The 27324-nt window shown below is 54.8% G+C and overlaps 2 protein-coding genes across 8 annotated transcripts in view; one reads left to right on the top strand and one right to left on the bottom strand.

The window, feature by feature from the left end:
• Nucleotides 1-650: 650 nt before the first annotated feature.
• On the top strand, nucleotides 651-14492 carry DYNC2I2 (dynein 2 intermediate chain 2). Its single transcript, XM_036914030.2, has 9 exons — nucleotides 651-950; nucleotides 6878-7126; nucleotides 10893-11002; nucleotides 11538-11695; nucleotides 12216-12325; nucleotides 12827-12994; nucleotides 13219-13451; nucleotides 13751-13908; nucleotides 14132-14492. Exons 1-9 carry the CDS (start codon nucleotides 666-668, stop codon nucleotides 14368-14370), a joined length of 1710 nt encoding a protein of 569 aa, XP_036769925.2. The 5' UTR covers nucleotides 651-665; the 3' UTR covers nucleotides 14371-14492.
• The window catches only part of SPTAN1 (spectrin alpha, non-erythrocytic 1), a 56790-nt gene continuing 43958 nt past the window's right edge, over nucleotides 14493-27324 (bottom strand). For 4 of the 7 annotated variants that reach the window (XM_036913720.2, XM_036913721.2, XM_036913722.2 and 1 more), the window contains 17 exons: nucleotides 27115-27323; nucleotides 26148-26268; nucleotides 25833-25954; nucleotides 25329-25461; nucleotides 23585-23683; nucleotides 22028-22187; nucleotides 21328-21404; nucleotides 20501-20710; nucleotides 19819-20115; nucleotides 19283-19395; nucleotides 18870-18887; nucleotides 16472-16526; nucleotides 15963-16159; nucleotides 15746-15799; nucleotides 15504-15650; nucleotides 15274-15421; nucleotides 14493-14975 (listed from right to left, as the gene is read on the bottom strand). In XM_036913720.2, the coding sequence (XP_036769615.2) occupies nucleotides 14850-14975; nucleotides 15274-15421; nucleotides 15504-15650; nucleotides 15746-15799; nucleotides 15963-16159; nucleotides 16472-16526; nucleotides 18870-18887; nucleotides 19283-19395; nucleotides 19819-20115; nucleotides 20501-20710; nucleotides 21328-21404; nucleotides 22028-22187; nucleotides 23585-23683; nucleotides 25329-25461; nucleotides 25833-25954; nucleotides 26148-26268; nucleotides 27115-27323 (2286 nt within the window). In that variant the 3' untranslated portion in view covers nucleotides 14493-14849. Of the gene's footprint in view, nucleotides 14976-15273; nucleotides 15422-15503; nucleotides 15651-15745; nucleotides 15800-15962; nucleotides 16160-16471; nucleotides 16527-17746; nucleotides 17810-18869; nucleotides 18888-19282; nucleotides 19396-19818; nucleotides 20116-20500; nucleotides 20711-21327; nucleotides 21405-22027; nucleotides 22188-23584; nucleotides 23684-25328; nucleotides 25462-25832; nucleotides 25955-26147; nucleotides 26269-27114; nucleotide 27324 lie in introns of all 7 variants that reach the window. The other 3 variants (XM_036913715.2, XM_036913716.2, XM_036913718.2) reach the window with 1 other exon arrangement.

Genomic DNA, 27324 nt, shown 5'->3' with positions numbered 1-27324 from the left:
CCAAGAGACTCGGAATCCGGCTGCCGAGTTAGGCAAACGGGATGGGGGCTTTACGGCGCGACCTGGGGCAGGTATTTCTCGGACTATCGGCACCCTAATGCGACATTAACAGTTGCTTCCTCATAGCCTTGTTTTGAGGATTTAGTAAGATCAACGTACTTAAAAGTCTGGGTCTTTAATTTCAATTTAGCAAGCATTTTTCAGTATTTGACCTCATGTGGACCTTCCAAAATATTCACACTCTGGATCCACCGATGGATATCATAAATCACCATACTATTGAGGCAGAAGCTCAGAGAGTGAGCACTTTGCTTCGAGGTGGCTACCAACGGGAGCTGCGCGCTTCTCGGCTCCACTAGCAGCTCCCGGCTGTTCTTCACTTTTGGGCCCCGAAGCCCCACGCCACGCCACAGTCCGCCGCGGCCGCAGCTTGCCGCCCTCGCTTCTGGGCCTTGCAGGTCAGCGCCATCTTTGAGCCTGGCACCGAGCCTCGCTTCCGTATTTCCCTCCACCACTCCCTCCCCGGAGTAGCCACGCATGCCCCAAGCGTGCACCTACTGGGATGGAGTATCCAAAACTGGTCGTGCGTGTCGCATAGGCCAGCAAAAAAGAAATTTCCTTCTTTCTTCGGGGTCTTTGGAGGCGGCGCTCTGACCATTTCAAAAATGGCGCCGATAGCCTCACCTCCCCAGTCCTGCTCTCTGGAGGCGCGTGGGCGAAGGTCGCGTCGGAGTCCGCCGGCGCGAGAGGGTGGAGCCGTCTCCGAGGCAACCCGCGCGCAACCCAGGCAGCTCTGCCGGGCTGGACGCCCGGGTGCTGCGGCCCTGGCGACAGGCGGGGCTGCGAGTGCCGAGGGGCCTGGGCGGCCCGGGCCGCTACAGGACGAGACCCTGGGCGTGGTGTCTGTGCCCTCGCAATGGAGGAGCGTCCAGGGCATCCGCGGGGTGACGGTGAGGGCGCGGACTCGGCTCCGGGCGACGCGGGCGGGAGGTCGGGGGGCCACGCGCAGCTTCCGGGCCAGGTTCTGACGTCCCACCGTTTTTTTATATTTTAATACACAGAAACTAACTCTTGGGAATACTCTAGTTCCAGTTTATCCAGTCTTTGAATAACAACAAAAGGGGTGTTCCTTTTAAATCTCTTAAAGGTTTTGTGTGAACTGTAGTTTTTAGGCTTTTCAAACTAACATTCCTTTAAAAAAAGCCCACACTGCGTCTTAAGGTCGAGATACGCCGGTTTTTTAGTAGTTTCATCAAAAGAGCACAAAACGAGGTTCTTTGATGAGATGAGGGACAGGACCACTGAGTAGCAGGTCTCCTGAAGGCTGTGTGTGCAGCTTTGGGCGCCTGTGAATGCGCTCTCTCCTGGAGCTTCCACGGGACTTGTTTGTAGGAGGCAGAAAATACACGGTGTATTTTATTTTATAATAAGTCAGTAAATTATGTAGTGTGTCAGAAGGTGAATAGGGCCATAGTCGAAAGAAAAGAAGTGTGAGGAATTAGGAGGACTGGTTGGGGAGTTATGAGGGTGGGTGGGTGGGCCTCTTTTGAGAGGGTGACATTTGAACAAAGACTTGGAGGAGAGGGAGCATTAGGCAAGTGGGTACCTGAGGTAAACTGGTCCAGGCAGAGCAAATGGCAAGTGCAAAGGCCCCGGGGTTGGAGCAAATCTGGGGTGTTTGAGGAGGGAGGTGGGGCTGGTGAGGAATGAGGGAAGAGGAGAATGGTCCCAGGTAAGGTCAGAGAGGCAAGTCCAGTAGGGCCTTGCAGATCATGGTAAGGATGTTAACTTTTCCTCGGTGAAACGGAGCACTGCCACGTGCTGTACATTTCCCAGAAGAGAAAACAGAGGTGTGTAGCCTGCCACACAGGAGGCCAAGCCTGCAGAGCCCAGGTCCACTGACACCGATGGGGTTTCCATGAAGTCATATTCTTGAGGACCGTTTTCTTGCCTCAGGCCAACAGTCCACAGATCTCAAGCCAGGATTTGATCTAGCTTCAAAGCCCTTCCCGCGTCATCATGCTGTGTAGGAACAGTTCTAGTTAAAAGCAAAGGTAGAGGATGTTTTAGTTAAATCTGTCCATCCTTATTGCAGGTAAATGTATAACTCACATTCACTGACCTCTAAAAAATACCTGAAATAGCTCTTGGCTTGCGGTAGAGTCAGAATTTAGAAGACTCCAGTTGGGGAACCACGGATTCAGTCTATCTTTTTTACTCCCTTTTTAATAGAATGACACTGAGGCTTAAATTTTCTTGTAGCTATCATTTTAACCTGTAAGATTCTAAGAACTGTTTCTAATACATGAGGTGTACAGGTTTTCATCTGTGAGGGTGGTTCACTTGAATCCTTTCTCTTGTCTTACTGAAGGAGATTCTTTAAGTTGTAAGAATGTTGCAAGGGTTGGAAGAAAGTGATAAATAGCTTTTTTCCGATTAACTTATTTTCTCTTTATAAAAGTTGTGTCCAAAATTTAGAAAAAAATCTGGATAAGCAAAAAAAGAAAGAGAAAATAAAAATCACCTCACAATCCGATTCCCCACCCCAGCCATATGGTCTGTACCTTTCCCATCTCCGTTTTGTCTGTTTTTCCCTACGTTTTTTTGAAAAAAATGGAATCACATTGTGCATAACATTTTGTAGACTTTTTTTTTCACTTAATACACCCTGGACATCCTCCCATGTTTCAAACTATTTTTTTATAACATTTTATTTAACCAGTTCCTTTAGATGGACTGTTAGGCTGTGTCCAATTTTTCTGTTATCAATAAACTCTGTGGTGAGTGTTTCAGCCAAATTTGTATGCAGTTCCTTTATTTTTTGTGTAACTCCTTTTGGAAAAGTCAAACACTGGCCCATATAGTAGTGTAATATTGGTATGTATTTCCATGTTTCAGTGATTTTTTTTTTTCTAAAGTATTAATGGTCTTTGGCCTTACTTGACTATTCTTGTGATAACCTGATCCGTTCACAGAGGGATGGGGTCCCGGACTTTGGTTTGAGACCTGGGTGCATGGGCTCTTCAGGGGCTTGGGCTTGGGTCAGCCATGTGATCTCCTGCAAACCAGCTCTTAGAATACTTCCTGTGGGGTTAAATGAAATTGCTGATAAGAAAGTAGTTTATAAACCTAGTGCTGTTCAGGTGGAGGGGATTGTGCATCTCAGTGGCAGTCCAGCTGCCTGAGATAGCTTCTCATCACCCTTCCCTGTTCATTCCCTATTTCTCAAACTTGGCTGAGACTGAAATGCCACTTGAGAAATATGGATGTCTGGGTCCTACATTCAGTGATTCTGGCTTAATTGGTATGTGGCGTGACCTGGGAACCTGGTTTTATTAAAGTTCCCCTGAGTCATTCTAATTCATAGCAACATTTGAGAACCACTAATTTAACCCATCCTACTTTCTAGCAGTTACCTTTCTGAACCCCCAAATCTGATCCTATTAGCATGTGGGGTGAATTTTTTTCCCTTTTTAAAAATCATGGTAAGATACATACAAATTTTATGGTTTTACAGTCCAGTAGGGTCAAGTACTTCACAATGTGCAACCATCACCACTATCAAGTCCCCGAACTTTTTCACTAGTGGGCTGTGTTTTGGACATTCAAGTCTGTCTCCTTTGGACTGTGAGCTCCCAGAGGGCAGAAAGTGGGCCTTGTGGACTTTTGCACCAAACAAAGGCACCCAGGAAATACTGAACTGAATACTTGTCTTGTGTCCTGTCATTTCACACAGGCTTCTGTTGCATCTCTCCGCTCCTGCTTTGGATTGAATTTAGCTGCCTGCCTGTGGGCTCCTCCTCCCTGCTGAGCCCCCGCCCCCTTGCCTTGGGGGGTTGTGGGCATATGGCACCCCCTGCTGGAGGGTGTTTGTGTTTAACCTGCAGTCAGGCCCCTTGCAGATGGTCATGTAGAATGAAATCCATTCTCAGCCTTGAGTGTGCTAGACAGTTTTGATACTAGATTTCTTTTTTAAGAAGCACAAGAAGGGATTAAAAGACTTGAACAACAGCAAAGTAGTCTGCAGTAATTACAACTCGAAGGTGCTGTAGCATATAAGACCCTCTCTCAGATTCTATGAAAATGTCGGATATTCCCTCTTCACTTGGTTGATGTTTGGCTCCAAGTCGTTCTCTGAATAGCTCTTTGCTGCCCTGATAGACTCAAGAGTCAAGTTCAAGTAAACAGGAGATTGTACCTTGATGATGGCTGGGTATCAGTTACTCTGCACTGTTGAGGGTCTCACGCAAGCAAATGTAATTGTCCATAGTACGGCACAAAACTCACTCAGCTCAAGTTTGTATTTAAGACATTCCCATGGCAGCAAAATGTGCTTCAGACCTGGGTGCAGTTTTGCCAGTGTATGCGTGTGGGATTTGCAGTAAGTGGATAAAGAGCCACTGAATTAGGTCTGGAGTCATCCCTGGTCCTATCGCACCGATTATTAACTATCAGGTGTGTGTGCAGGACTCCGAAGGGACGGAAGGTGGGAGGGAGGGCCTGGCAGTGCGCGCAGCCTGAGGAGGGGGGAAAGCTGGGAAGGAGTGGGGTGGGCCCGAATACGCTGGCAGGGTGACAGTGAGGGGCCCCTTTGCTGGGCTCTCCGCTCCGCAGCTTTCCTCAGCCTCTGGGGAGGAGCCCTGTTCCATCAGACCCTGGGGAGGGGAGGTGGCTGGAAAAGGGGGTGATGTGAGCACTGCCTGCCCCAGAGGGCAGCTGAGAGAGGCTGGGCCCCGGGCCCGCAGCATACCAATGGCTCTCGGCCCACGTGGGGGGTCTGACGCCCGCACCTGCAGCTGCCTGGGGCTTGTTAGCAAGGCGTTTGTTACCTGCCTGATATTTGTTACAAGCTAGCCGTGCAGGAACGTTCGTAGAAATCGTAGAAATGCCTGAAAAGGCAAGAGCATACCGGCTCTGTGGGCATTTTTGCCGTGGTTGTGATTTTACATTAATTTTAACATTCACAATCCTATGATACTTTTATTAGAAACATTGTTTTGAGTTCTGATGTTATTAGTGGCCAGGATTTTAGACTGTTTGGGAAAGAAAACATGATGGAGAAAGTTAAGTGTCTCAGGTTAGACTGCCTGGGTTCAACACCATTGTGATCATCTTATTGCTGGGTGAACTGGGTGAGTTACTTAACTTCTCTGTTCCTCAGTGCCAACATTAATGCCAAAATAGGATTTAACTTCATAAGGTGATAGTGAGGATTTGTAAAGTTTGAGTAAAGCTTTGGAAACAGTGCCTGAGTTAGCACTTAATACCTGGCACTTTCACCATCACTGGGGCTTCCAGGAAGTGTGAGATTTACCCATAGTCTCTTAAAATTTTGCATCAGTGTGTATACTTTTTGATGTCCATCCATTAATTCCTCAAAATGCGCATCCCCTCCGTGGACTCCCCCGGTCCTGTGGTTTCAAGTCACACCTCTAGTCGAATGCTTTTCAGAGCCGCACGCCTCCTGAGCACTCTTGGGAACCGGCGGCGAGGCTTCCGGGTGGTTGTCTGAGAGGCATCTCAGTCTGAATGAGGCTCAGCTGAACTGCCCCCGTGTGCTTTTCTCTCAGCACCCGCCTTCCCACCCCGCACTTCTCCCTGCCTAGCGGGGATGCCTCGGCTCACATGTCGTCGCCCCAGAGGCCTCCCTCGCCAGCGCAGCCCATACCAAGGCTCCCTCCTCTCCCACACCTTCCCTGCGCTTAGCACTGCTGGTATGCAGTGGGGTTTTCTTGTTTGTTTATTTATCCACCCCAGCTCCCAAGTAAGCTCCTTGACTCAGGAATGTTGCTTCTTTGTTTTCTGCTAAACCCGCAGCAGCCAGACAGTGCTTGGCAAGTAGGTGCACATTCCCTCTCTCTCTCTCTCTCTCCCTTCTCTCCATCTATCCATCCATCTATTTCTTGATCCTATAACTGAACTTATACTGTGTGTCAATGTTCACAAAGTTCTGGGGTTGTAAAGGTAGAAGATAGATCAGACAGGAGTGGGAGCATGGATCAGGCCCTGGGTGGGGCCAGCCCCCTGCCTTCAGGCTTGCTCACTGGCCTGAGCAGGGGAGTGTGGGCGCCTGGGCCTTGTCACTGCCCTGCACGTTCAGGTCCTCGGTGAGCGGCTGGGTACAGCAGGCCCCTCACAGGTGACAGTCGTAGTGACAGAGGGCCCCTCATTCGGTAGAGATTGGTCTTGTCTGCAGCAAAGGGAGGCTGGCAGCCCTCTTCCTGACCTGATGTCTGTGCCTGTGCCCAGCCAAACGGGACAAGGAATTGGAGACAGATGGCTGGGTGGAGAGAAGGGGCGGCAGGGGGGTAGCCTGCTTCGTACCAACCGGCTTATCGCGGGCACACTTGTTCCTGTTGATCAAGGGTACTGCCTGCCCGGGGGGCGGGGAAGCTGTGGGGTGGCCTGCGCACGGCCCGGTCTGGGGGTCTTCCATGTGGTGGTAAGACAGCCACTGCTGACTTTAATAGTACATGAGGCTCACTGCTCTCAGTACCTTCAAAAGGGGCGTTTCTTCATCCCCTCCAAATTCTGTCACCAGAAGGGCAGGGTCAGGCTCTTTCTGGGTCATGTGGCCACCCCTGAACCTGAGGGAGGGTCCCAGTGCTCCACCTGCTTAGCTGGAGGTCATGAACCCCCTCAGTGGAGCGCAGGAGGGTTGAGGGGTCACCTCCACCCACATCGCACAGGTTGGGTTCCTCCTAAGAAAGATGGGCTAGTTAAGGCGGGAAGGAACGGACTTTGGGCTGGTAGAGTGAACAGAGGCCCGCTCGCCGAGGACCAGGAGCAGCCTGGGAGGTGTGTTCAGCGAGGCAGGGTGAGTGTCCTGGTGGGTGATGCTGGCTGGTGATTAATAGGTCTTGATTTCTTTCTGCAGAAAAGTTGCCAGACAGACAGCCTTGCTACAGCGGAAGCGTCTTCCCAGACCCAGAAGCGTGCAGATGCCGAGGTGCAGACCGAGGCCCGCATGCCTGTCAGTGTGCCATCTGGGTCCCGGCCCGACAGCCCCCGGCTTGCAGCCTTTCTTCAGAGAGTGGAGGGCATGGTTATCCGAGAGCTGAACAAGAATTGGCAGAGCCACGCTTTTGATGGCTTTGAGGTGAACTGGACCGAGCAGCAGCCGACGGTAGGGAAGGTGCAGGCCCGGGACGCCTCCCCCCTCTGCCTCAGATCGAGCCTCTACCCCATTCTGTGCCTCCGTACCACCCAAATAATGGTACCAATAATAGTAACAGCGTTCTTTGTGCCCTTTTTGCCAGGAGGCACTGAGCTAGATTTTGTAAGAATAAGTCATTGAGCCTTCCCTGCTAGCCCAGAAGTAGGTGCTGTCGCTGTCTACATTTTACAGGAAAAATGGGAGACCCGGTGTTGTAGTAACTTTAAGGTGTCGCTGAGCTAGTAAGGAGCAGGGTTTGCACGTGGGCTGTGTGACCCTGGATCTGATTCTCTCCGCCCCTTGTCTGTGTCCCCCAGGCACTGTGTGCTGAGGGCTTTCTCTGTGCCATCTCATGTACTCCTCAGGACAACTGTGTGAGGCAGTACTATCATGATCTCCATTTTACAGGTCAGGCTCAGAGAGGCAAAGTGACTTGTCCCAGGTCACACAGCTGCAACTGGCTGAACTGGAATTTGAGCCCTGGTCTGTCCCATTTTACTGTCGTGCTCTTGTGACTTCAGCATCTCCAAGTCTTTCTGCTCCCTAAGCACAGCTCAGAGCTGTCACCCCATAAACCAGATGTCCAGCTGGACAGACAGCTAAGGCTTCCAGACCAGGCAGCCTCTGAGTAAACGAGGGGCTCTTGGAGTGTGTTTCAGGCTGGACCTCATTGTCCCACTGTGCTGCGGGAGCCTCAGTGCCAAGGGCCCCAGACTGCAGAGCCTTTTAAGTTCAGATTCAAGCTTCTGTAATGCGCAGTATTTCCTTCCTTTAGAAAGGGAGGTGGGTGACTATGTATTCAGAGGTCAGGAGCCCCTCCCTCGCCCCTTCCTCCTCTTGGGCATTCCCTCCGTCTATTTCCAGGGATATACAGCCGCCCCGTTCCCACCAAGTCATTGTAGGTATGGGGGAGCCGATGTGAGAGAAATCCTTAAAATCGGTCTGAAAACAGTTGCCAGGGCCACATCGAAGTGTGGAGTCATTGCATCTAAGCAGGGCAGGAGGAGGAGAACAGTGAGCATTAAAGCCAGTGCGCTTGCTCACGCCCCTTGGCATTGCTGACGCCCGTGTTACAGTCCCACTCAGTTGAACCTGTGTTCTTTGTTATTAGGGCTTTTCTGCATGTCTGTGGATTAATTTGGTCCACAGGTGTGTTACTTTCTCCTTTAAAAATATCTGTTCTTTCCTGATTACAAAAGCAGCGCCCCGTGTTCCTTGTAATAAGTTTAGTTGTTACAGAAACGCAGGACGTCTATCTATCCAACGTAGGCGGGGAGAGGGAACGCTCTGGTTCCCAGGCCTTCAGAGGCTTTCCTGTGCTACGCTGACCCGTAGCGTTACTGTTAGCACCGCTGTTGCAAAAACATTGTAAACAAAAACAAATCGCTGTAGCTTTTGTGACCTCTCCCCCTTACCAGAGCTTTCCATGTCGGCTCCTATGAAGGTGCCCCCGAGTTGTGTCCCACTGCAGACACACACCATCCTTTGTCTGAGTCCCCCGGGTGGCCACCCCAGGCAGCACCTTCACACTTAGAAAGGTGTCCCCCAAACCCCAGAGCAGGCGGGAGGTAGGGCAGCTCCCGTGAGGGCTGTGTGCTGTGCAGCTGCCTGGCGGCCCCGACGGGTCTTAACCATTCCCCAATGTCGCTTGCTTTCACATTTTGCTATCATGTAACAGAACTGCAGCGAATCTCTCACTGTTCCTTTAGCATCAGTCTTTGTTGCTTATTCCCCTGGAGTGGAATTACTATTTTGGCTGGTATAGGATTTCTCCGTCTCTACTCCTACTGTCAAGGCAGGAGCTGCCTTGGACATCTCACCACTGGCCTTGGCACTGCTGTGGGAGCCCAGCAAGGCTGAGGCACCACTCGTAATGGAAAACTGTAAGTTTGAAGTTCTGAAGCCATCGTGACAACTTAGCCATGAGGGATGAGGGAACCGTCACCCGTGGGCCTCCGCCCGCTCTGCCCATCGCTCGGCCATGTCACCTCTTCCCTGTTGCTCGGCACACACGTGCTGTTGGCAGCTGCGAGTCACTGTGACCAATATGAGGGTCTTTTCTGGTCAGAAGCCTCTGCTGTGTTGTGAGGTTGCTACAGACTTCACACTTGTCCAACGCCACATGTTTCATCTGTAAACTCTGATTTTTGAGTCAGGTTTATCAAGGTCGGTTGTCCCTGCAGCTGGGTTCATCCTGTGTGCAGGCTGAGTCCGGGCAGCATGGCCCTGGCGCAGTGAAGGCGTGGGGCAGCCCTCACCACTCCCTTCTCTCTAAGGAGTCTCACCTTTAGATTTTAAATTGTACTAATCATCGTAGTTATAAATAGTGTTACAGTAAGTAACCTTGTGTAGCTTATTTTCAATGTAAACTTCACTGAATATGACATCAAAACATGCACAAACTACAAGTGTTCAGGTCTGTGACTTTTCACAAGGTGAAAACAGTAGCAGAACCAGAACCCAAATCAGGGACTGAAATGTTCCCAGGCCCTCAAAGATTTTCTCATGCCCCCTATAAGCTTTGTTCTGAAATAACAGATTTAAGAGATATAATTCCCCCACTTAAAGTGTACAGTTCAGTGGGTTTTAATGTATTCCCAGAATGGTACAACCATTGCCACAGTCAATTCTAGAACACGTTCATCATCCCCAAAAGAAGCTCCATACCCGTTAGCAGTCACTCCCGGATCTCTCCCCGCCTCCTGACAACTACTAACCTAGCTCTGTCCGTCTGCCTATTCCAGACATTTCACATCAACGGGATCCTACAAGAAGTAGTCCTTTGTGGCCAGCTTCCCCCACTCAGCAGAGCGCTGTCAAGGGTCATCATGGGGCACCTGTTAGCACTCGACTCCTTGTTATGTCAGCAGTACTCCCTTGCAGGGGTTTACCACACTTGGCCATCAGCTGATGGCCATTTTGGCCGTCATAAATGACGCTGTATTTGTGCACAGGTCTTTGTGTAAGCATGTATTTTAAATTCTCTTGGGTGCACATGTGGACCTGGAACTGTGGGGTCATACGGGGACCCTGTGTGTGACAGTGTGAGGGGCTGCCAGGCTGCGCCACAGTGGCGTTCTGCAGTCTCGCTGGCTGCACCCTGGCGGCATGTAAGGGCACCCACCACAGAGCTTTTCAGCAATTTTGGACTCACCCATCGGGTAGCTTCTCTACATGGGGGTATGAGGCCAAGCAGTGCACAGCCTCTCACGGGAGTTTTGATCTGTGTGCGAATTGCCTCCCGGAAAGCTTGCGCTGATCCCTCACTGTGGCCGGCGTTCTCTGCTGCTGCTGCTAGCCTGCGATGGGCTGAGAAGCAAGAAGCCAGAGCCTTAAAAAATGTGTGTGTGGTAAAATACCATAAAATTTACTGTTTGAACCATGTTTGAGGTGTGCATTCTGTGGCATTAAGCACATTCAGGTTGTGTGACCATCACCGCCTTCTAGCTTCAGAAGCCAAAGCTTTTGTGACTGTAGAACAGATGTGAGCACTGGGTCCAGCTCTGACCTGGAGCCTGGCATTCGTCTCCATATCAAAGCCCTTCTAGGTTTCTGCAAGCATCCTTTTAGGGGAGATGCTGAGATGGAGGTTCCACATTTTCCTCCAGGGCTGGGCAGTGGGCTTGGGTAGCTTTTAGGGGTTTGAGAGGCCCACGCCTGTTTTTTTGATAGGTGACCATGGGCCACCTGCTGTGTGGCTTGGGGCTCAGGGTTAGGGCTGGTCTGTGTCTTGTAGGTGACCTGCCTGCACACCCTGGCCTACCCCCCAGCCCAAGGGCAGGGTCTGCATGTGACCAGTGTCTCCTGGAACACGACCGGGTCCGTGGTGGCCTGTGCCTATGGCCGGTGAGTGGCAGCAGGGGTGGGTGTGGGGCACCGGGAGGCCCTCAGACCCTGGTGTGAGCCTCTGTGGCCCCATCTGCAAGGTGAAGGGTCGGCCCAGAGCTTGGCCATGCTGGGAGTCCTTCTTCTCAGGGCCACCTGGCAGCATGTTGGCCAGAAGAGAGCAGGGCAGGGAGAGGCCTGGAGCCTCGGACTTGCAGCGCCCGCCTGCCAGCACGGGTGGCAAGCCCTGGGCCTGCCTTGCCATCTCCTGTTGTTTTCTGATGTGCTAGGGGTCCCCCATCCTGCTGTTGTGTGGACCCATCCTTGGTTCCTGGGGACCCTTTTCCAGAGAAAGCCATGCCCTCATGGTGCCACGGGGGAGCCTGTGCCACTCCATACCCAGTACAGTGTCTGGGTGTGATGGGGACACAGAGGCTGATCTGTTTGGGGGTAGCTGTTGGGGAGCTGGGTCAGGTGTTAGGAGCAAGGTGGGGATGGGCGGATTGGGCTGAAGCCCTGGCCTCGGCAGAGCCAGCTCTGGCATGTCCTTGTGCAGGCTGGACGACGGGGACTGGAGCACGCTGAAGTCCTTTGTGTGCGCCTGGAACCTGGACCGGCGAGGCCTGAACCCCCGGCAGCCGTCGGCGGTGGTGGAGGTGCCCAGCGCTGTCATGTGCCTGGCCTTCCACCCCACGCAGCCATCCCGCATTGCAGGTGAGCCTCCCAGCCTGCAGAGGGCCACCAAAGGGGGGCTCTCCATTGGGCCCGTAGTCCCTGGGCATGGCCAGGGCAAGTCCACTCAGGGGCAGACTTGACCCCTGGATTCCGGTGGGATGATGAGAGGCCTGTACTGGGCATGGAGCTCAGAGGAAGAAGCAGGTCCTCAGCTGAGCTGGGGCTGTGTGGCCTGGTCAGGACTAGAGGCAGGACAAAGCAGGTGCCACGGGGGAGCTGTCAGTGGTCAGAGGAGCCACCCGTGTTGGGAGAGGGGGGTCATGCTTTCCCGAGGGAATGAGAATGGCAGGGTGTGGTCAGGGGGAGCAGGCTGGCCGTGGGGAAGGTTCCCTGGGTGGGGCACAGCAGACAGAGTGTGGGCCCGGAGATAGGACTTTTCCTCAGAATGATTCTGGGCCAGTGGCTCCTTGACTCGGTGAGCAAGAGGGCCGGGACCTGGCCGGGAAGCCAGGCTGCTGGGTGTGAGCCAGCTTCTGCCTAGGCCCGCTTGGTCCCACAGGGGGACTGTACAGCGGTGAGGTGCTGGTGTGGGACCTGAGCCACCCTGAGGACCCGCTGCTCCGGCGCACGGGCCTGACGGACGACACACACACAGACCCCGTGAACCAGGTGGGAGCTGGGGCTGCCGGGCAGTCAGGGAGGCACCTGCCCCTTCTCGGAGCTGGGCCTTGCCCTCCTGGGCCCAACTTGAGGCAGAGCAGGAGAGAGGGCGCCAACCTGGCACAGCTGTGGAAGAAGGTCACCAGGGAGTTGGCAGTCAGACAGCCTTTGGCATTCCCAGAGCAGCCGGGGCCTGAGTCACACCCTCGCCCCCAGCGGGAGCCACTCCCAGAGCCCTGGGCCAGTCCCAGCCTCCGGCGCCCAGGCTGCAGTGAGGGCTTCCCAGCTGGCCGGGCTTTCCGCTGAGACTAGGGGAGGAACCCTGGAACCCTCTGGGCCTACCCCCCTGGTGGGTGAGGTGGCCCCCGGGCCTCCCCCGGAATCTTTTTGTTTCTCCCCCCTGGAAGAGAAGAGGAAGGTGGGGGCGGAGGGAGCTACCTGGCCTTGCTGGGAGGTAGGGCTTGGCCGTGGCGCGGCGGCTCTCTCACCCTGCCCCTGCCGTTGTCCCAGGTGGTTTGGCTTCCGGATCCGCGGCACGGCCACCGCTTCCAGGTGCTGAGTGTGGCCACCGACGGGAAGGTGCTGCTTTGGCAGGGGGTCGGGGCGGGCCAGCTGCAGCTCGCTGAGGGCTTTGCCCTGGCGGTGCAGCAGCTCCCGAGGAGCACCAAGCTGAAGAAGGTAGGCGGGGGCTGAGGCCGCTGCCCCTGGGGACAGCCCGTAGGCAGCCCTGGATGCGGGAGCTCCCCGGGCAAGTTGGCGGCTGGGCAGGCTCGGCCACCAGAGCTGCCAGCGGAGGACTTGCCGCCGGACTTCTTTGGGCCACAGCACCCACTCGTCCGGGGGCTCTTGTAGGACACCATAGCCGGTCTCTCAGGTCTGCCCAGCTCTTTGTTTCTCCACAGCCTCCCCGGGGGGAGACTGAGGTGGGCGCCACAGCGGTGGCTTTCTCCAGCTTTGACCCCAGCCTTTTTGTTCTGGGCACGGAAGGCGGCTTCCCACTCAAGTGTTCCCTGGCAGCCGAAGAGGCCGCCCTCACGCGGGTGCCTCACTCGGTGCCCCTGCGCGCCCCAGTCCAGTTCACGTTCTCTCCCCACGGCGGTCCTGTCTACTCAGTGAGCTGCTCCCCCTTCCACAGGTAGGGAGGGCCCTGGCCTGGGGCTTCTCTGCCACAGCCACAGGGCCTCTGGCACTGGGAGGGCATGGGCATCCCTCCAGGCCATGCTGCAGACCTGCTTAAAGGACCTGCAGGTTGTCCTGGGCCCACTTGAGGCCTGGTGGTTGGCCCCAGGGAGTCAGCCCCTCTACCCAGGACTCCAGGTCTGTGGGTCCGGGGAGGCCTTTCAGGAGCCTGACAGCTCAGGTGTCTGGCGAGAAGGCCCCAGCCACACCTGGACTCATCCCCTTGTCTGGCTGTCTGCTCTGCATCCCATCTAGGAATCTCTTCCTGAGTGCAGGGACCGACGGCCACGTCCACCTGTACTCCATGCTGCAGGCCCAGCCCCTGGCGTCCCTGCAGCTGTCCCACAAGTACCTGTTTGCCGTACGCTGGTCCCCAGTGCGCCCTTTGGTGTTTGCCGCTGCTTCTGGGGAAGGTAGGAGATGGGACGCAGGCTTTAAGTGACACAGGTGCAGCACGGGCCTGGAATTCTGGGTGGAGGAGCGGCTGCATGGGGGTGAGGATGACTTCCCCCTCGGGGAAGAGCTTAACTGGGCGGCAGCTGTGTCCTCCAGGGTTCCTCTTCCCAAGGGCACAGGGATCTGCAGAGGGTCGGGCTGCTGCTCTGGGCCTCTCTTACCGACTCTCTCGCACTGAAGGTGACGTGCAGCTGTTTGATCTCCAGAAGAGCTCCCAGAAGCCCACAGTTTCAATCAAGCAGACCCAGGATGAAAGCCCTGTTTACTGTCTCGAGTTTAATTGCCAGCAGACTCAGCTGCTGGCTGCTGGCGATGCCAAGGGCACAGTGAAGGTATGGCGGCTGAGCACCGAGTTCACCGAACAGGGGCCCCGGGAAACGGAGGACTTGGACCAGCTGGCAGCAGAAGCAGCCCCCTGAGGACAACGAAGCCACAGCAGGGCCCCGGGGGGAGTGTCCCTAAGTACAGAGGCCTGCGGGGTGGGCTGCATCTGGGCTGCTCTGTGTATTTCTGATGGAAGCTGAATGAAGACAAGACACACTTTTGGGGGTGGGTCATTTATTCGTCCTTTATGTGACAACAAAAAATGGGGGTGGGGAGAACAAGAGGAGAAGTCACCAGCTGCTTGGATTTTTCTGAAGTCGGAATGGGGCGGCTGGCTTCAAGACAGAAGCTGGGTCCCCACAGCAACATGGCAGTTGCACCTGAACTGGACCAGAAGCGGTTTACCGAAGCACCATTTTCTACTAAGAAGTCTTACCTCAAGCTAAGCAGATTTAAGGTCACACCGGAAAGTAACACTGTCTGGAATATTATTTAAGAGCACAGAGATGGGTTGACATGCAGCAAGGCGGCAGCAGGGCGAGGAGCAGGGCCAGGCTAGCCTAGGGGTGGAGGATCAGTTCACGAAGAGCGAGCGGGTGAACTCAACGTAGTCGAAAGCAGTGGGGAGCTCACGGCCCTTGCTGTCCACATAGGGCTTCATGTGGGAGACGCAGTAGTCGGCTTGTTCCCGAGTCAGGTTCTGGAGGGGACGAGGACACACCTGTCAGCTAAGCCACTGCCAGGCATGCTGAGGCAGGCAGCAGGGGACTTAAAACAACATGAACGGCCAGGCTTCAGGAAGACCTATGCTTGCAGGCTGCGGCCACTTTTGCGCGCAGCTACAGGACTTGGCCTGAACTGCATTTTATTTACCCGCAGGAATAAAACACCTGCACCCAGCAGTGTAGGGCTCCAGTCTGTTACCCCAGGGTAGCCTTGGGCTTTACTTTTTAAAGGAAACCTCAGCCCTCCTCCCCAGGGAAGCAAAGCACCCAGACCTGGTACAGCTCCTCCTTGGTCACGTAAGGCTTTCCTTCGGAGCTCAGGGCCCGGAAGGCACTCTCTATCTCCTCGCTGGACTTGACGTTCTCAGTTTCACGACTGATCATGAAAGCCATGTATTCTTGCAGGGAGACGTGCCCGTCCCTGGGGGGTGAAGTGTGTGAGTGGGGAGGGCATGGTGGGCTCTGCACACATAGCTGTTCCCACCACCTTCCCTAACGCTCACCTGTTTGGATCCACAGTGTCCAGGATGGCCTCGAACTCTGGGTCAGGTTCCCCTTCCTCCACCATGGGCAGGTCGTAGCCCAGAGAGCGCAGGCAGGACTTGAACTCCTGGTGGTTCAGCCGGCCAGACTTGTCCTTGTCAAAGTGTCTGCAGCACAGAGCCAAGGCCACTCAGTGCCCGGCCCTGCTGCTGAGCCCGCCTCCACCAACCAGGCGGGCAGGGAGCGCGCCAGGCATACTCACTTAAACATCATGCTGAATTCTTTGAGAGCTTCCTCAGTCACCCCTGTTGTGTTCCTGGAAGAGAAGAACAGAGTTAGAGACTGGGCCTCAGCCCCACACAGCAGGTAGCACATTCTGTTCCATCCCAGTGCGATGACCGACTACTAGAAGCTGGGGTGAGCAGGGCCCTTCCTTCCCATGCTGCCGCCCGTGCCCACCCGCTGCCGGGGGCAGGCACCTGGCCTGGATCTGCTGCTCCAGATTGTGCTGCATGCGCATGCCCAGCTGGTCGAGCTGGTCCCACTGCTGGGCCAGGCCCACGGTGCTGTGCTCCGTGTACTTGTTGTCCAGGATCAGGGCTTCCTCCATGGCTGCCCCCAGGTCCTCAATCTTCTTGAGCTGACTTCTCATGGCTCGAATCTCCTGGTGCTTGCGCTGCAGGGGTGGGGAGCAAAGATGCATGGGAGGGCCCAGCCTGAGATGAGCAGGGCTAGACTGGGAAGGGTGCGGCGGGGTGACTGAGGAATCCAGAAGGAGAGGGAAGAACCTGAGCGGGAGTCACAAGCCAGGGGCGCACCTGCCAGGGACGGCCGAGGGGCAAAGCTACCTCTTCCCTTTCAGGCAGGGTTGCAGGCAGCAACCACCGCAGACAAATTTAAAAATGATGGGGTTCTGGGCTGCTTTAAGCCAAACGGGGGTGGTGGGGTGAAGGGTCTTAGCCGGGCAGGGAGCCCTGGGGACACCTACTTTGGTAGCTTCAAGCTGGGACTCGAGGGTTCCGGATTCTTCCACCATGCAGGACCTGAACACAGAAGCACAGTGAGGTGGAGGGAGCCTGAGCAGGAGCTTGGGATTATTCTCAGATAAAATTAATGCATGTAGTTTTGAATTCAAGGGAATCAAACCTATCTGCTATTAGGGAGCCCAGGGAGCCAGGAAAGGCAGAGGTATTTCAGGGACAGGAGATTGCTGCCCGATGTGGCATGCGACCTGCCCGAGACCCAGGGAGCCTGCTTCTGTTCCCAGGCCAGGACCCTTTCTCAGGCGGCTCCTCAGGACCAGCCAGGCTGTGTGTGACCTGCTGCCTGACCCGAGCTAGGCCCTTGAGGGGTATCCCAGGGACTGACTCTAAGTTCCCCTGTGGGAATAAAGGGGCTGCGGGACTGCCTGACAGTGTACCCCTCTGCAACCTCGTGAGAAAAAGATGCCCTGTACAACCGTGCCCCCGACAGATGGGAGACCTCAGGGAAGGGGGAGGCTGACAACCCCTGCCCCTCCAAGAACTCCCTGGAATCTGCAGGTCCCTGAGGAGGGGAGCCACATTCCAGGGTGAGTGGCAGTAAGGGAGGAGGTGCAGTCGGGTGGCCCTTCAGACACGGCAACTGGGGTGCTGAGAGATGGGGACCAAGTTTGGTCCAGTTCTGCCCAAGGAGGGAGGTGGCCTTGACTAAGCCCCAGATTCAGGTTCTGTGACCTGGAGGCACAGTCAGTGCCACAGGCTCTTTTCAGCGCTCAGTTCTGAGGAGCAGGGGGCTCGGGGAGCATCCACCTTCCCAACACACAGTGTGAGGCCACTAGTGAGCAAAAACGACAAAACGAATCAGGGTTGTGTGCAGGGCCAAGTCACACTGTGCGTGGGTCCCTGGTGGGGTTTTAGCCCAGCCTCCCCTGTACCCACATCGGTCCCAACACACCCTGTTAACAGCCTAACCCTGGCTGTTCAGAGCCAGGGTTAGCTCTGAAATCTCCCCCAGGTTCAAAGTGCTCAGCAAGGCAGGGCACCAGGCTTCCTCCTGCCCCAGCAGATCAGACTCACAGCCACACCACGCCCCCCAGGGTAAAGCACACCCCCGGGACCTGGGGGCAGGAGGCTGGCTGTCGGTGCAGTGGGAGGGGGACACACTCCTCCCTCCCAAGCAGCCGAGAGTGGTGGGTTAGTCAGAAAGCAGAGCCGCCTGGGGAAGTCAAGAGTGCATTGGTGAAAAACCAGTGAGGTAAGGAGAGAAATAAGAGGAGAAGAACCTTCCAGACAGATCATCCCCGACTTCATACTGACAGACACGAATGACCCGACGATATGCTATGCTAGTCAAAGGAAAGAAAGCAAATGAATATGCCAGGGTGGGGCAGGGGAGCACCCACACGCCACAAGGCCCAAGCCGACGGGGCCCGGGCAGGGGGACCTGGCAGAGGCAGAGCCGATGGCCTGCCTGGGAAGAGCCACATGGGAAGGGGAGCATGGCGCCTGACGGAGACAAGGCCAGGGCCTGCAGACACAGCCACAGAGGCTGCGGAGGAGAGCAGACGCCAGGCTGGCTTAGGAGCTCCAGCTGGAAAACAACCCCTAAATCCCAACCCACTCTGCTACAGGTCTGATCGGGGTGGGCACACTTCTCCACTGCTGCCTTTGAATACTGTCTACAGAGCCTCTGGAATGCTAGTCTGAGCCGCTGCGGCCCCACTACCCTGGATTTGCAGTGGGCCCGGGAGTGAATGCAAAGATGACCCCCCCCAAGCAGAGGAGGCCGAGGCCTTGGGGAGCAGCCCACACCTGGACTGGACAAGCAGCCCTGGGTCTCTATCATGCAGAAACCCTGGGCACTTCTGTCCTCTACTGGGGCAGATCATCCTGTCCCCTTCCCCTGGGAAAGCTGGGGACAGTCTCAGCCCAGTGGGGCACCGGGGAGAGGTCAGTACAAGCTGGGGACTTACTGCCCCAGCCTGAGCCCCCTAAACATGGTCATCCGCTTTATGTCCACAACCTCCTAGGGGCTGAATATGGTTCCATAGGGGACACGGGACAAAAGGCACAAGTCCAGTACAGTCCCAATGGCGGGGACTCTTGGGGGCTTTGGACTGCAGCTCTGGCCTTCTGGCTTGGTCACGCTCCCTACCTGAATCTGATCAGGAAGTGGGAGTGGCTCCCCTCCCCAGACTGCAGGCTGCCAGGGACAGTGGGCTGTGGGCAAGGCACACACTCCTTGTAAGGTGACAGGGGACAGAGGTGGGGCCAGGGCAGGACAGCCATGGGCAGGAAGGCCCATCCTGGGATCTGCAAGCCAGGCCACAGGGGCACAGAGGGCATGAGACAAGCACATGAGACTACCACATCATGAGCCCAGAGAAATAAGAAGACAATATTAACCCATCGAGGAGATACGTTCTGTGGAGATGGGGTCCAGGCAGCCGAAGACAAGGCGGTGTCCAGACAGCAGCAATTGGGAGGTGAGGGACAAGGGAGACAGAAAAAAGAAAAACCAAGAACATCAGTACCAACAGTGCCCTCAGCCCTGTACCGTCTGTCACCAAGTTGCTGCTTGGGGCTGACCCCGGGCTGCACAGTCCCACCCGATCCAGGCCAGCCAGACTTGAGGACACAGCTCCATGTGCCACCCGCTGCTGCAGCCAGACCAGGCCGCACTTCCAGCCCTTCTTTCCTTGCTCTGAGCATGCCCTCTGGTTTCTCGCAAAGCTCCCCTCGCCCTGGAGCTGGAGGCCCAAGGACTCAGCCCTGGGGACCAGAGTCCCAGGGCCTGCACAGTGGCCAAGGGCTGCCACCTGGTCTCCTGGATCCACTGGTGGAAGGCATTGGCATGCTGGGCAAACTCCTGGCGCAGCTTGTCATTCTCCTCCTGCCGGCGCTGCTCCTTCTGCAGCTCCAGCTCCCTTTCCTGCGGACCGAAGAGGGGCAGAGGCCATGTCACCCCTGCTCCCCATCTCAGACAGGTCTACCTTTGGGAACTGACCAGCTGGCCTTAAAGTTTGAGGAGCAGGAAGGATTGTCCTGAAGCTGAACATAGGAAACTCTGCTTTGGGGGTTGGAGGGACGAGATGTTAGCCTCAACCCAAAGACGTTCTACAGGGCAGGGGCCTGGGAACCATTCAGGGAGCTCACAACACTGCATGCTCGCAGCCCACCCAGGACCTCTGGCAAGACATGGAGGGAAGTGACTGAACGTGGTCATGTGGTGGGCTGCTAGGCCGACATACAAGGGAGCTCAAGGTGAACGAGACTATGCTTCCGCCTCCCCCCACGCCAAGAGGCCCCAGGCCCACAGCCCCGGGAAGGAGTGCAGAGCGGCGGGGAAGGGCACCTTGATGATCTTCTGCAGGTTCCTCCAGGTCTCCTCCAAGGCCTCCATGGTGAACCAGGTGTAGGGGTTGGAGGCCACGCGGAAGCTCTTGATCTGGCGGTCCAGCTCAGCCAGCTGGTTGAAGTCGGCCTGGGCTGAGCTGAGGGAAGAGCGGAAGGCATCATGGGCCTCACGCAAGGCTTTGATCTCTTCCAGGGAGTTGCAGCGCACGGGGTCTGTTAAATCCTCCTCTGCATTTTCAAACCAGCTGTTGAAGGCAGAAGCCTTTTTGGCAAAGGTCAGGAAGAGGTCCTCCACCTGGAAGCAGAGGAGATCGAGTAAGGACAGTTGCTAGGGCCTGACGTGCCTTGGGCAGAAGGGCAGGTGGAGGGGTAGGAGGACGTGGCAGGCTGGGCACAGCTTCTGGGGCGCAGGGGTTGGGACAGCTCTCAGCTGGCACGGCTCCTTTCTCTTGCTTCACTCTGGAAGTCCTCAAGCTTCTCCCCGCCGCTCCCCCTTCCCCTTGGTACGTGCCAGTTCACCCGGGCTCACGCAGGCAAGGGGCCCACTGCTGTGGCTCGAGTTGGCTCCATGCCCCTGTGCAGAACCTCCACCCCAAGCAGTGGCAGAGCAGGGCACATAGGAGCTGGGCTTGCCTTTCCTATGTGGTGGGGCAGGCGAGCCTTGCTGGGCCCACCCTTACCTTGCGGAAGTGACTCTGAGCCTCCAGCAGCTTCTTCTTCCGGGTGGCTGAGTTGGCCAGAAGTTGGCTCCACCTTTTCATGAGGGAGGCGTGCCTGGCCTCGATGGCCTTTGACTGAATGTGCTTGGCAGCCAACAGCTGATCTTTGAGGGCAGTGATGTTGGCAATGCCCTCCTGCTGGAAGGCCTGCAGGCCAGCATCAAAAGTTTCCTGCAGCAAGGAAAGAGAAAGCCAACCGCAATAAAGGCAGCGAGACTGCAGTTCAGGCGGCACCAGCATCTGGCCAGCCTGCTGCCTAAGCTGCCTGTCAGCCCAGAGTCCCCACCTTCCCCCAACACAGCCACACCTGCCCACTCCCCTGCATCTCCTCCAGACGGTCAGCCCCAGGCCCTCCCACCCAGCACTCCAGGCAGGCTGAGGTATCCGGGGCCCCCTGAACTGCCAGGCTCTCCCCAATTCTGCCTAGAACACACCCTGCTTCTCCACCTGACCACTTCCTGCTTGCCCTTCATGATCTAGCTCAGACGTTGTCTCTTCTGGGAAGGCTTTCCCTCCACAACTGTGGCCTGTTGGAAACAGTCAGACACCTCTTGGGTGTTGAATCCGCAGCACATTCCCCGTGCGTACCCCGTGAGCACCAGCAGGCTGCAGCAGAGCCTAGTACAGAAGTTCCCTGAGGACCAGGCCTGTATCTGGTTCACTGCCAGGTCCCTAGGGCCTAATGTGTAACGGCCGAATGTCTCAGTGGAAGATGCTGACCATCATTCATCTACCGGCAAACACCATCTGTATTCATTTCAATCAGCCAACAGAGTGCCACAACCGACCTGCTTGGTAAGGAGAGTTTGGACGGAAGATAGATCTCGGCCGTAATCATCTGTCTTCAAGCTGTTTTCCTTCTCACCTACAGAACCAAGCATGGGAAATATACCATTTCGTTTTGGTGCAGTGAGATGAATTAAGTAGGAAAAAAACCCCAGATACACTGTTATTTTGTTTACTAAGTTCTAACATGACTAGCAGCAGCCTCTGAACCCATGCTAGGTGGCTCCCCCCTGTGGCCCAGGCCCATTTTCTGTCTGTGTCATGAACAGGTCCTTCCAGCTGGTTCTACATGTTTCTGTTGCTACTTATGTGACAGCAACTGTTAAGGTCATGGGGGTCCTGCAGTCAGAGTCTAGTTCCTCTTGGTCTAGACTGTACCCTGGACCCACGTGGCTTGCAGTGTGATGTGGTCTGGTGGCTATGGGAGCACCAGTTTTGTTGTAACGCTTTCTACTTCCAGTGTTGAAGGGCCTTGGTTTTGTTAACCCTCATGTTGGCCCAGTGCTGGGTTCCACTGGGACCCTGCTCTCTGGGGCTTCAGGACCCTGGCTCCTTCTGGCTGCTGCCAGTGGTCAGCCTGGCAGCGAGTTATCTGATATGCCCACGTTCAATGCGTTTCTTCTCTACGGAAGAAAACTGACTGCACAGGGAGAAGATGAGCTGTGGCTCTGGAACAATCTTCCTGGCCGGCACAGTGCTTACCAATCCAGGACTCCACCACGTCAGCCTTCCAGTTGAACTGAAGGAAGGCCGAGTTCTCGTCAAGCTTCGCCTTCCTCTGGGCGGCAGCTTTCTCCAAGTCGGCTACTTTGCCGTTCAAGGCCTTCATCTTCGCAGAGATGTTCTCCTCGTGGTGATTGTTCTAGGCCATGAAGAGAAGGCGCGTTCTGGTCGGCTCGCCGCCTGCTGCGGTCACCTGACCGGCCCTCCTCCCTGCCTGGGGAGGTACTCAATCTCCCTGAGCTGCGCGGTGTCCCCGCCCACCACCAGCGGGAAGAACGATGGGTAAGGCTTTTCTTTGAGCAACACAGAGCAAAAGCTTTAAAAGATGAATGCTGACCATTCCACCTAGAGGAATTAATTCTGAAGAAATAACGAGGCATGTGTTGCAATATTAAGTGACAATGCGGTAGTCATTAGTATTATTTTTGATTATTAAGCCCCAAACACTGATTCAGTTTTGGTTAAACCTGTACTTGAAAACATACACCACAGGTTAGCATAAAATAGAGAAATTCAAGGGAGAAACTAGGACTTGTCAGGTGAAGGGCTGTTCACAAACCAGTCACCTTGCACGTTTAAAGAAAGGAGAACATTAGTTGGGGGTGCAGTGGCCAGTGAGTCACGCACAGGTCTCCCCTGTGTCTCTACCTGAAATGAGCTTCATGTTAGTTTATCTGCCTGTGAGTTCAAGGAGAAAAAGCTCTCCAGTGAACATTTTTAACTGCACTGTTACCTCCTATGGACCAAACTTCAAGTCTCAAGGCCAGAATTATGGGACAGGAAAACAGCTGTTAAAGTTGCCTGTCTTGCAGTGCTGAATGTTTGCCACTGTGCCTCAGTGGCGGGCGGTGCCAACCTGGGACTGAGGGCACCACATTTAGTTGGAGACTTCAATGTGTGAGCTGATGTCACCACTGGTAAAAAGGCACCAAGACCCCTTATTTTCTGCTTTCTCCCTAAAGGGCTATTTGAATGAAACAAGCCTTGGGATTTTAACAAACTCACTTCTAGAACATCTTGTAGAGCCAGGTTTTACAGAATGACATAATCTAACTAAAGAGGTATCTATCTATCTATCTATCTATCCAGGGCTCTACAGGGAAGAAGAGTCTGGAAGGTCAGGCATGAAGATCTTACTAGTGGTCACCTCTGGTGGTGGCTTTATGGGTCATTTGTATGCTTGCTTAATTTCATTTTTACTACCTCTATAAACAGCTCATATGACTTGAGAAATAAACCGAGAGAGTGGCCATATGGGAGTGCTAAGGCCACACAGATGGACCAACAGGGGTGCTTCTCTGCTCGATTAAGACCGAAAAAATAACTTTGCTAACTGGCTTCAAAAAAGGAGAAATAGCACACTAGCCACAGCATCTTCAGACTCTTCTTTAGGAAACACAGGAATGGAATTGCTGTTCATTTCTGCGCAAACCAGTGGTGAATATCCCAGGGGATGAGCTTTGTGGGGCAGGTATGGTACCAGCATGGGACGTCCTGGAGTGGGAAATGAGCATATTCCCAGAAGGCCAGGCTCACCTTCTTTACGAGGTCTTGTCCATTAGTGCAGACGTCGTTCACACGATCCTTGTGGACAGTGAAGTCTGTCTCAAAAGCTTCGTGTTTCTTCAGTAAGCCCTAGGGTGGGAACAGCAAGGCCAGTACTGAGAGGCTGGCATGTGCCAGGGTGCCAGGGACCAGGGACGGAGGTTAACTAAAGGCGTCTCCTCCTGACCCCCAAGTCTAGCCAGGGACTACGCCGGCAGGTGCAGAAACCAGTAGGTAGTAGTAATGGCAGGAAGGCCAGGATGCAGTCAGTGACCATCAGTGGGGTGGGCTGGAGAAGCGACATCAGGGAGGGGAGGTCTTTCTGAAGGGGTTAAACTCTTGCTAATTTATCAGTACAGTGTCCCTCTTCCCCTCTAGAAGACCACAGAATGAACACCAAGCAAGCTTAAGACAGCACCAACTGATCAGCGCCACTCAGCCCAGAGGCCATCCTGAGCATATCTAAGGACCGCCCGTGTCCCTTTTCCTCAGCACAACCGGAGCTCTGCAGACAATGCCCTTTGTGTTGCTTCTAGAGCACCCCACTGTGTGCTTACTCCACCTCAACTCCTACATCGCCCCGACTAGCTGGAGGATTCCATTCTGAGGACGGGGCTCAGGGGTGACCCTGGTTCTCGGAATGCTGACTCTACTTCCACAGCTGAGGGCATGGGCTGAGGAACAGGTGACCGCAACGTGCAGCTCCTCCTATCAAGAGGTGGTCTACTCATCCGCGAGACCCTTGGCTGTCGTGTGACTGCGTGCAATGCCTGAGACCAGGCCATCAGGCCCCTGCAGCATCTGCCGTGGCCTTTGGGTGCTCCTCTGGAAGCTGGCCTAGCTGGCCAGGGGATGACAGGCCACATGGAGGGGAACCGAGATGTGCCAGCCACCAGCTGGGACAGCTGCTGGCTGCACACGGGATGCCATCATGGCTCTACTGCCCAGCTGCCCTGCACCTCAGCACACTGTGGGAGGGCCCCCCAGTGAAAGCGCAGAGGTCATGCCTGCCATTTCGCAGAATCATGGGAAGTAAGAAAGTATTTAGGGGTGTGTTATGGGTTAAACCGTGTCCCCCAAGAAGGTATCACTGATTAAGTCCTTATCCCCAACACCTATGAAATGTGGAAATGAGCTCTCTGCAGATAAATCAAGTTCAGATGAGGTCATTCGGGTGGGCTCTAACTCAGTATGACTTGTGTCCTCATGAGGAGGAGGACATTGGGACACAGGTCCACCCGGAGAGAATGCCAGGGGAAGACAGACACAGACACAGAAAGTGGCCGTGTGGAAACAGGCAAAGACTGGAGGAATGCGGCCACAAGCCAAGGAGTCCCTGAGGCCACCAGAGCTTTGAGAGGCAAAAAGGATTCTCCTCAAGGTTCAGTGAGTAAGGCCCAGTCTGCACCCTGATTTAGAAATCCTTGCCTCCAGAATTCCAAGACAACATATTTCTGTTTTAAGCTACCCAGTCTTTAATGGCAGATACAGGAAACTAAGAGCGTTCTAGTAACCTGTGTAGTAAATACTGCCTAGTTGACACAGGGCTCTGTGAACTGGGGCCGACAAGTCAGCCCAATTTTGTCCACAGAGGGGCAGGGTCTCTGGCATGACACCTGAAGGCTGCTGGCTGTGCTCTCCTAGAATAAACACGGCCAGTGAGCAAACCAGCAGGACACGGCGACCAGCAGGCAGCTGCTGAGGGAAGGCAGCAGGCACCCGCAGGTCCTCTGACCTGGATGGCAGCAAGAGTGTCTCCATAATCTTCACTGGCGACCAGCGTCATCTTCTCATTGATCCATGCTTCTTCCTCTTCCACATTGGCTACAAACTGCTGATATTCCAGGGATTCTTCTAGCCGCTGGCCTCTAAATACAGGAGATACAGAAAAAAAATCAGCCATAATCTCCACCCACTTTGATTCTGAGAGTTAACATATGCTTACAAATATTCATGACAACTGTGGAATGTGAACAGTCCAGTCAAGCAGTAACACAGCGTTGTTCAAGCATGGAATTCTAGAACCATCTGCTTGGTCTAGAGCCACATAACGGAACCAGTCAGCACAGGCCTGTTAGAGGTGGCTCTGGAGCAAGCCAACTGTGGCACCTGCCCACCCCGGAAAAGGGCCCAGGCCCAGGCCCACGAGGCAGGGGGGCCTGGAAGCTGGGCGCCTGACCTTGGGGTGCAGACCTCCCACACTGGGCCCAACGCACGGGCTGCTTCCCCAGCCACTCACCGAGCCGCAGCCAGCCGCTTCAGTTCTGTCCAGTGCTCCACGAACTGTGCCAGGCGCTGCTGGATCTCCTCCTTCCCAATGGTGTTATCATCAGACAGCTTCTTTCCGGTGTCCAGGACGCCCTGGAAGATGAGAATAATTAGATGAACAGTTATCACCAGCTACTTCCGGAAGCTTTCAGGAAAAGGCCTCAGCATCAAATTCAGAACCTCTCCTTCCTGGTCTGTGATGAAGGGTCACCAGCACTGTAAGATCTCTCTGTGCACCCGGGCCCGCTGACACCGTGGCCTTCTCAGCCACAGAGGCCCTCCTCACCTGAATCGCAGGCTCATGTGCAGCCAGTTCTGCCTCCAGCCGTTTGTGCTTCTTCCGCAGGTTCTGAACGCCTGTTAGGTCGCGGCCATAGTCCTCAGAGCTTACCAACAGCTTTTTCTCCCTGAAGAACACAAGCACGCAGGCGGTCACTCCCTGTACCTCTGTGTCTTCAAATGGAGATCTTTGGTCAAAAGAGCCACGAAATGTACACACCCTATGATGTCCCCCACCTACAGGAAAATCCTCACTAGTGCTCGAGAACACAAACACCTGTTTCCCAAACGAGCAGCACCTATGTATACAACCAGGTGCACCTGCGCTGTGCGACCCCACAGAGGGTGTGGTGTGCTGATGAACAGGGAGGCACCAATGGCAGCGCCCTGTCAATCCTACTTCCTCAGATATGCGTGCCACGCATAGAAGTATGTAAAGATACTGCTGTAAGTCACTTTTTAAAGGAAGTGAGAAATTAAGAGAATTTTGTCCTTAAAAATAATTATTTACACATTCCATCTACTTAGACTGACATTTTTGGGTGTGGGGGGAATTACTAAAAAAAAAAAAAATTCTCAAGAATTGATCTTCCCCAGGAGACCAGGCTGTCTCCTCCAGACAGGAGTGCACGACTCTTCCTGGCATCTGGAGCAGGGTTTGGCAAAGTGATGGGTGACCATCGTGCATCACAAGTCACTACCACCTAGAGGCTGCCTAGAGGTCTTCATCATTGCCCACCCGGACCCCAGAAGGGCCTGAGGTGTCCAGGTGCATGCGTGGCCAAGCTGAGCCCACACCCTTTCTGTCACACTTCCCTGTCTCCCCTCCACTGTTCCGGAGAGACTGAAACTTCAGGGCCGGGAGACCCCGACGTTCAGACTCTCACTCAGCCCTGCAGTCCCAATACGGGCCTGCAGTAAACGCTCGGGGGCGTCCTCGAGGACCCAGGGCACGAGGTCCCAAGGACACATACTTGATCCAGGACTCCTCATCATCCATGTCCCGGAAGAACTGGTGCAGGCGATGGGACTCATTCAGCTTGGCTCGCCGGGAGGCTGCCATGCTCTTGATCTTCTGGAAACGACTGTTGATTGTGTCCCGCTTGTCCTTCACTTGGGAGGTGTCAAAAGCACTGCTGGTCATCAGACTGTCAGCTTGGCTGTTCAGGTCCTTCAGACGGTCC

Source organism: Manis pentadactyla, chromosome 3 (genome assembly GCF_030020395.1).
Source record: "Manis pentadactyla isolate mManPen7 chromosome 3, mManPen7.hap1, whole genome shotgun sequence".
Lineage (NCBI taxonomy): Eukaryota > Metazoa > Chordata > Mammalia > Pholidota > Manidae > Manis > Manis pentadactyla.
The sequence above is the reverse complement of the archived record's forward strand: the minus strand, read 5'-3'. Positions and strand labels throughout refer to the sequence as shown.

Bases quoted from the DNA above. Each gene is read 5' to 3' on its own strand.
- DYNC2I2 (XM_036914030.2), top strand. From the start codon at position 666: ATGGCGCCGATAGCCTCACCTCCCCAGTCCTGCTCTCTGGAGGCGCGT. The intron at 13,452-13,750 runs GTAGGGAGGGCC...CATCCCATCTAG, and splicing joins AGCTGCTCCCCCTTCCACAG to GAATCTCTTCCTGAGTGCAG. The intron at 13,909-14,131 runs GTAGGAGATGGG...CTCGCACTGAAG, and splicing joins TGCCGCTGCTTCTGGGGAAG to GTGACGTGCAGCTGTTTGAT.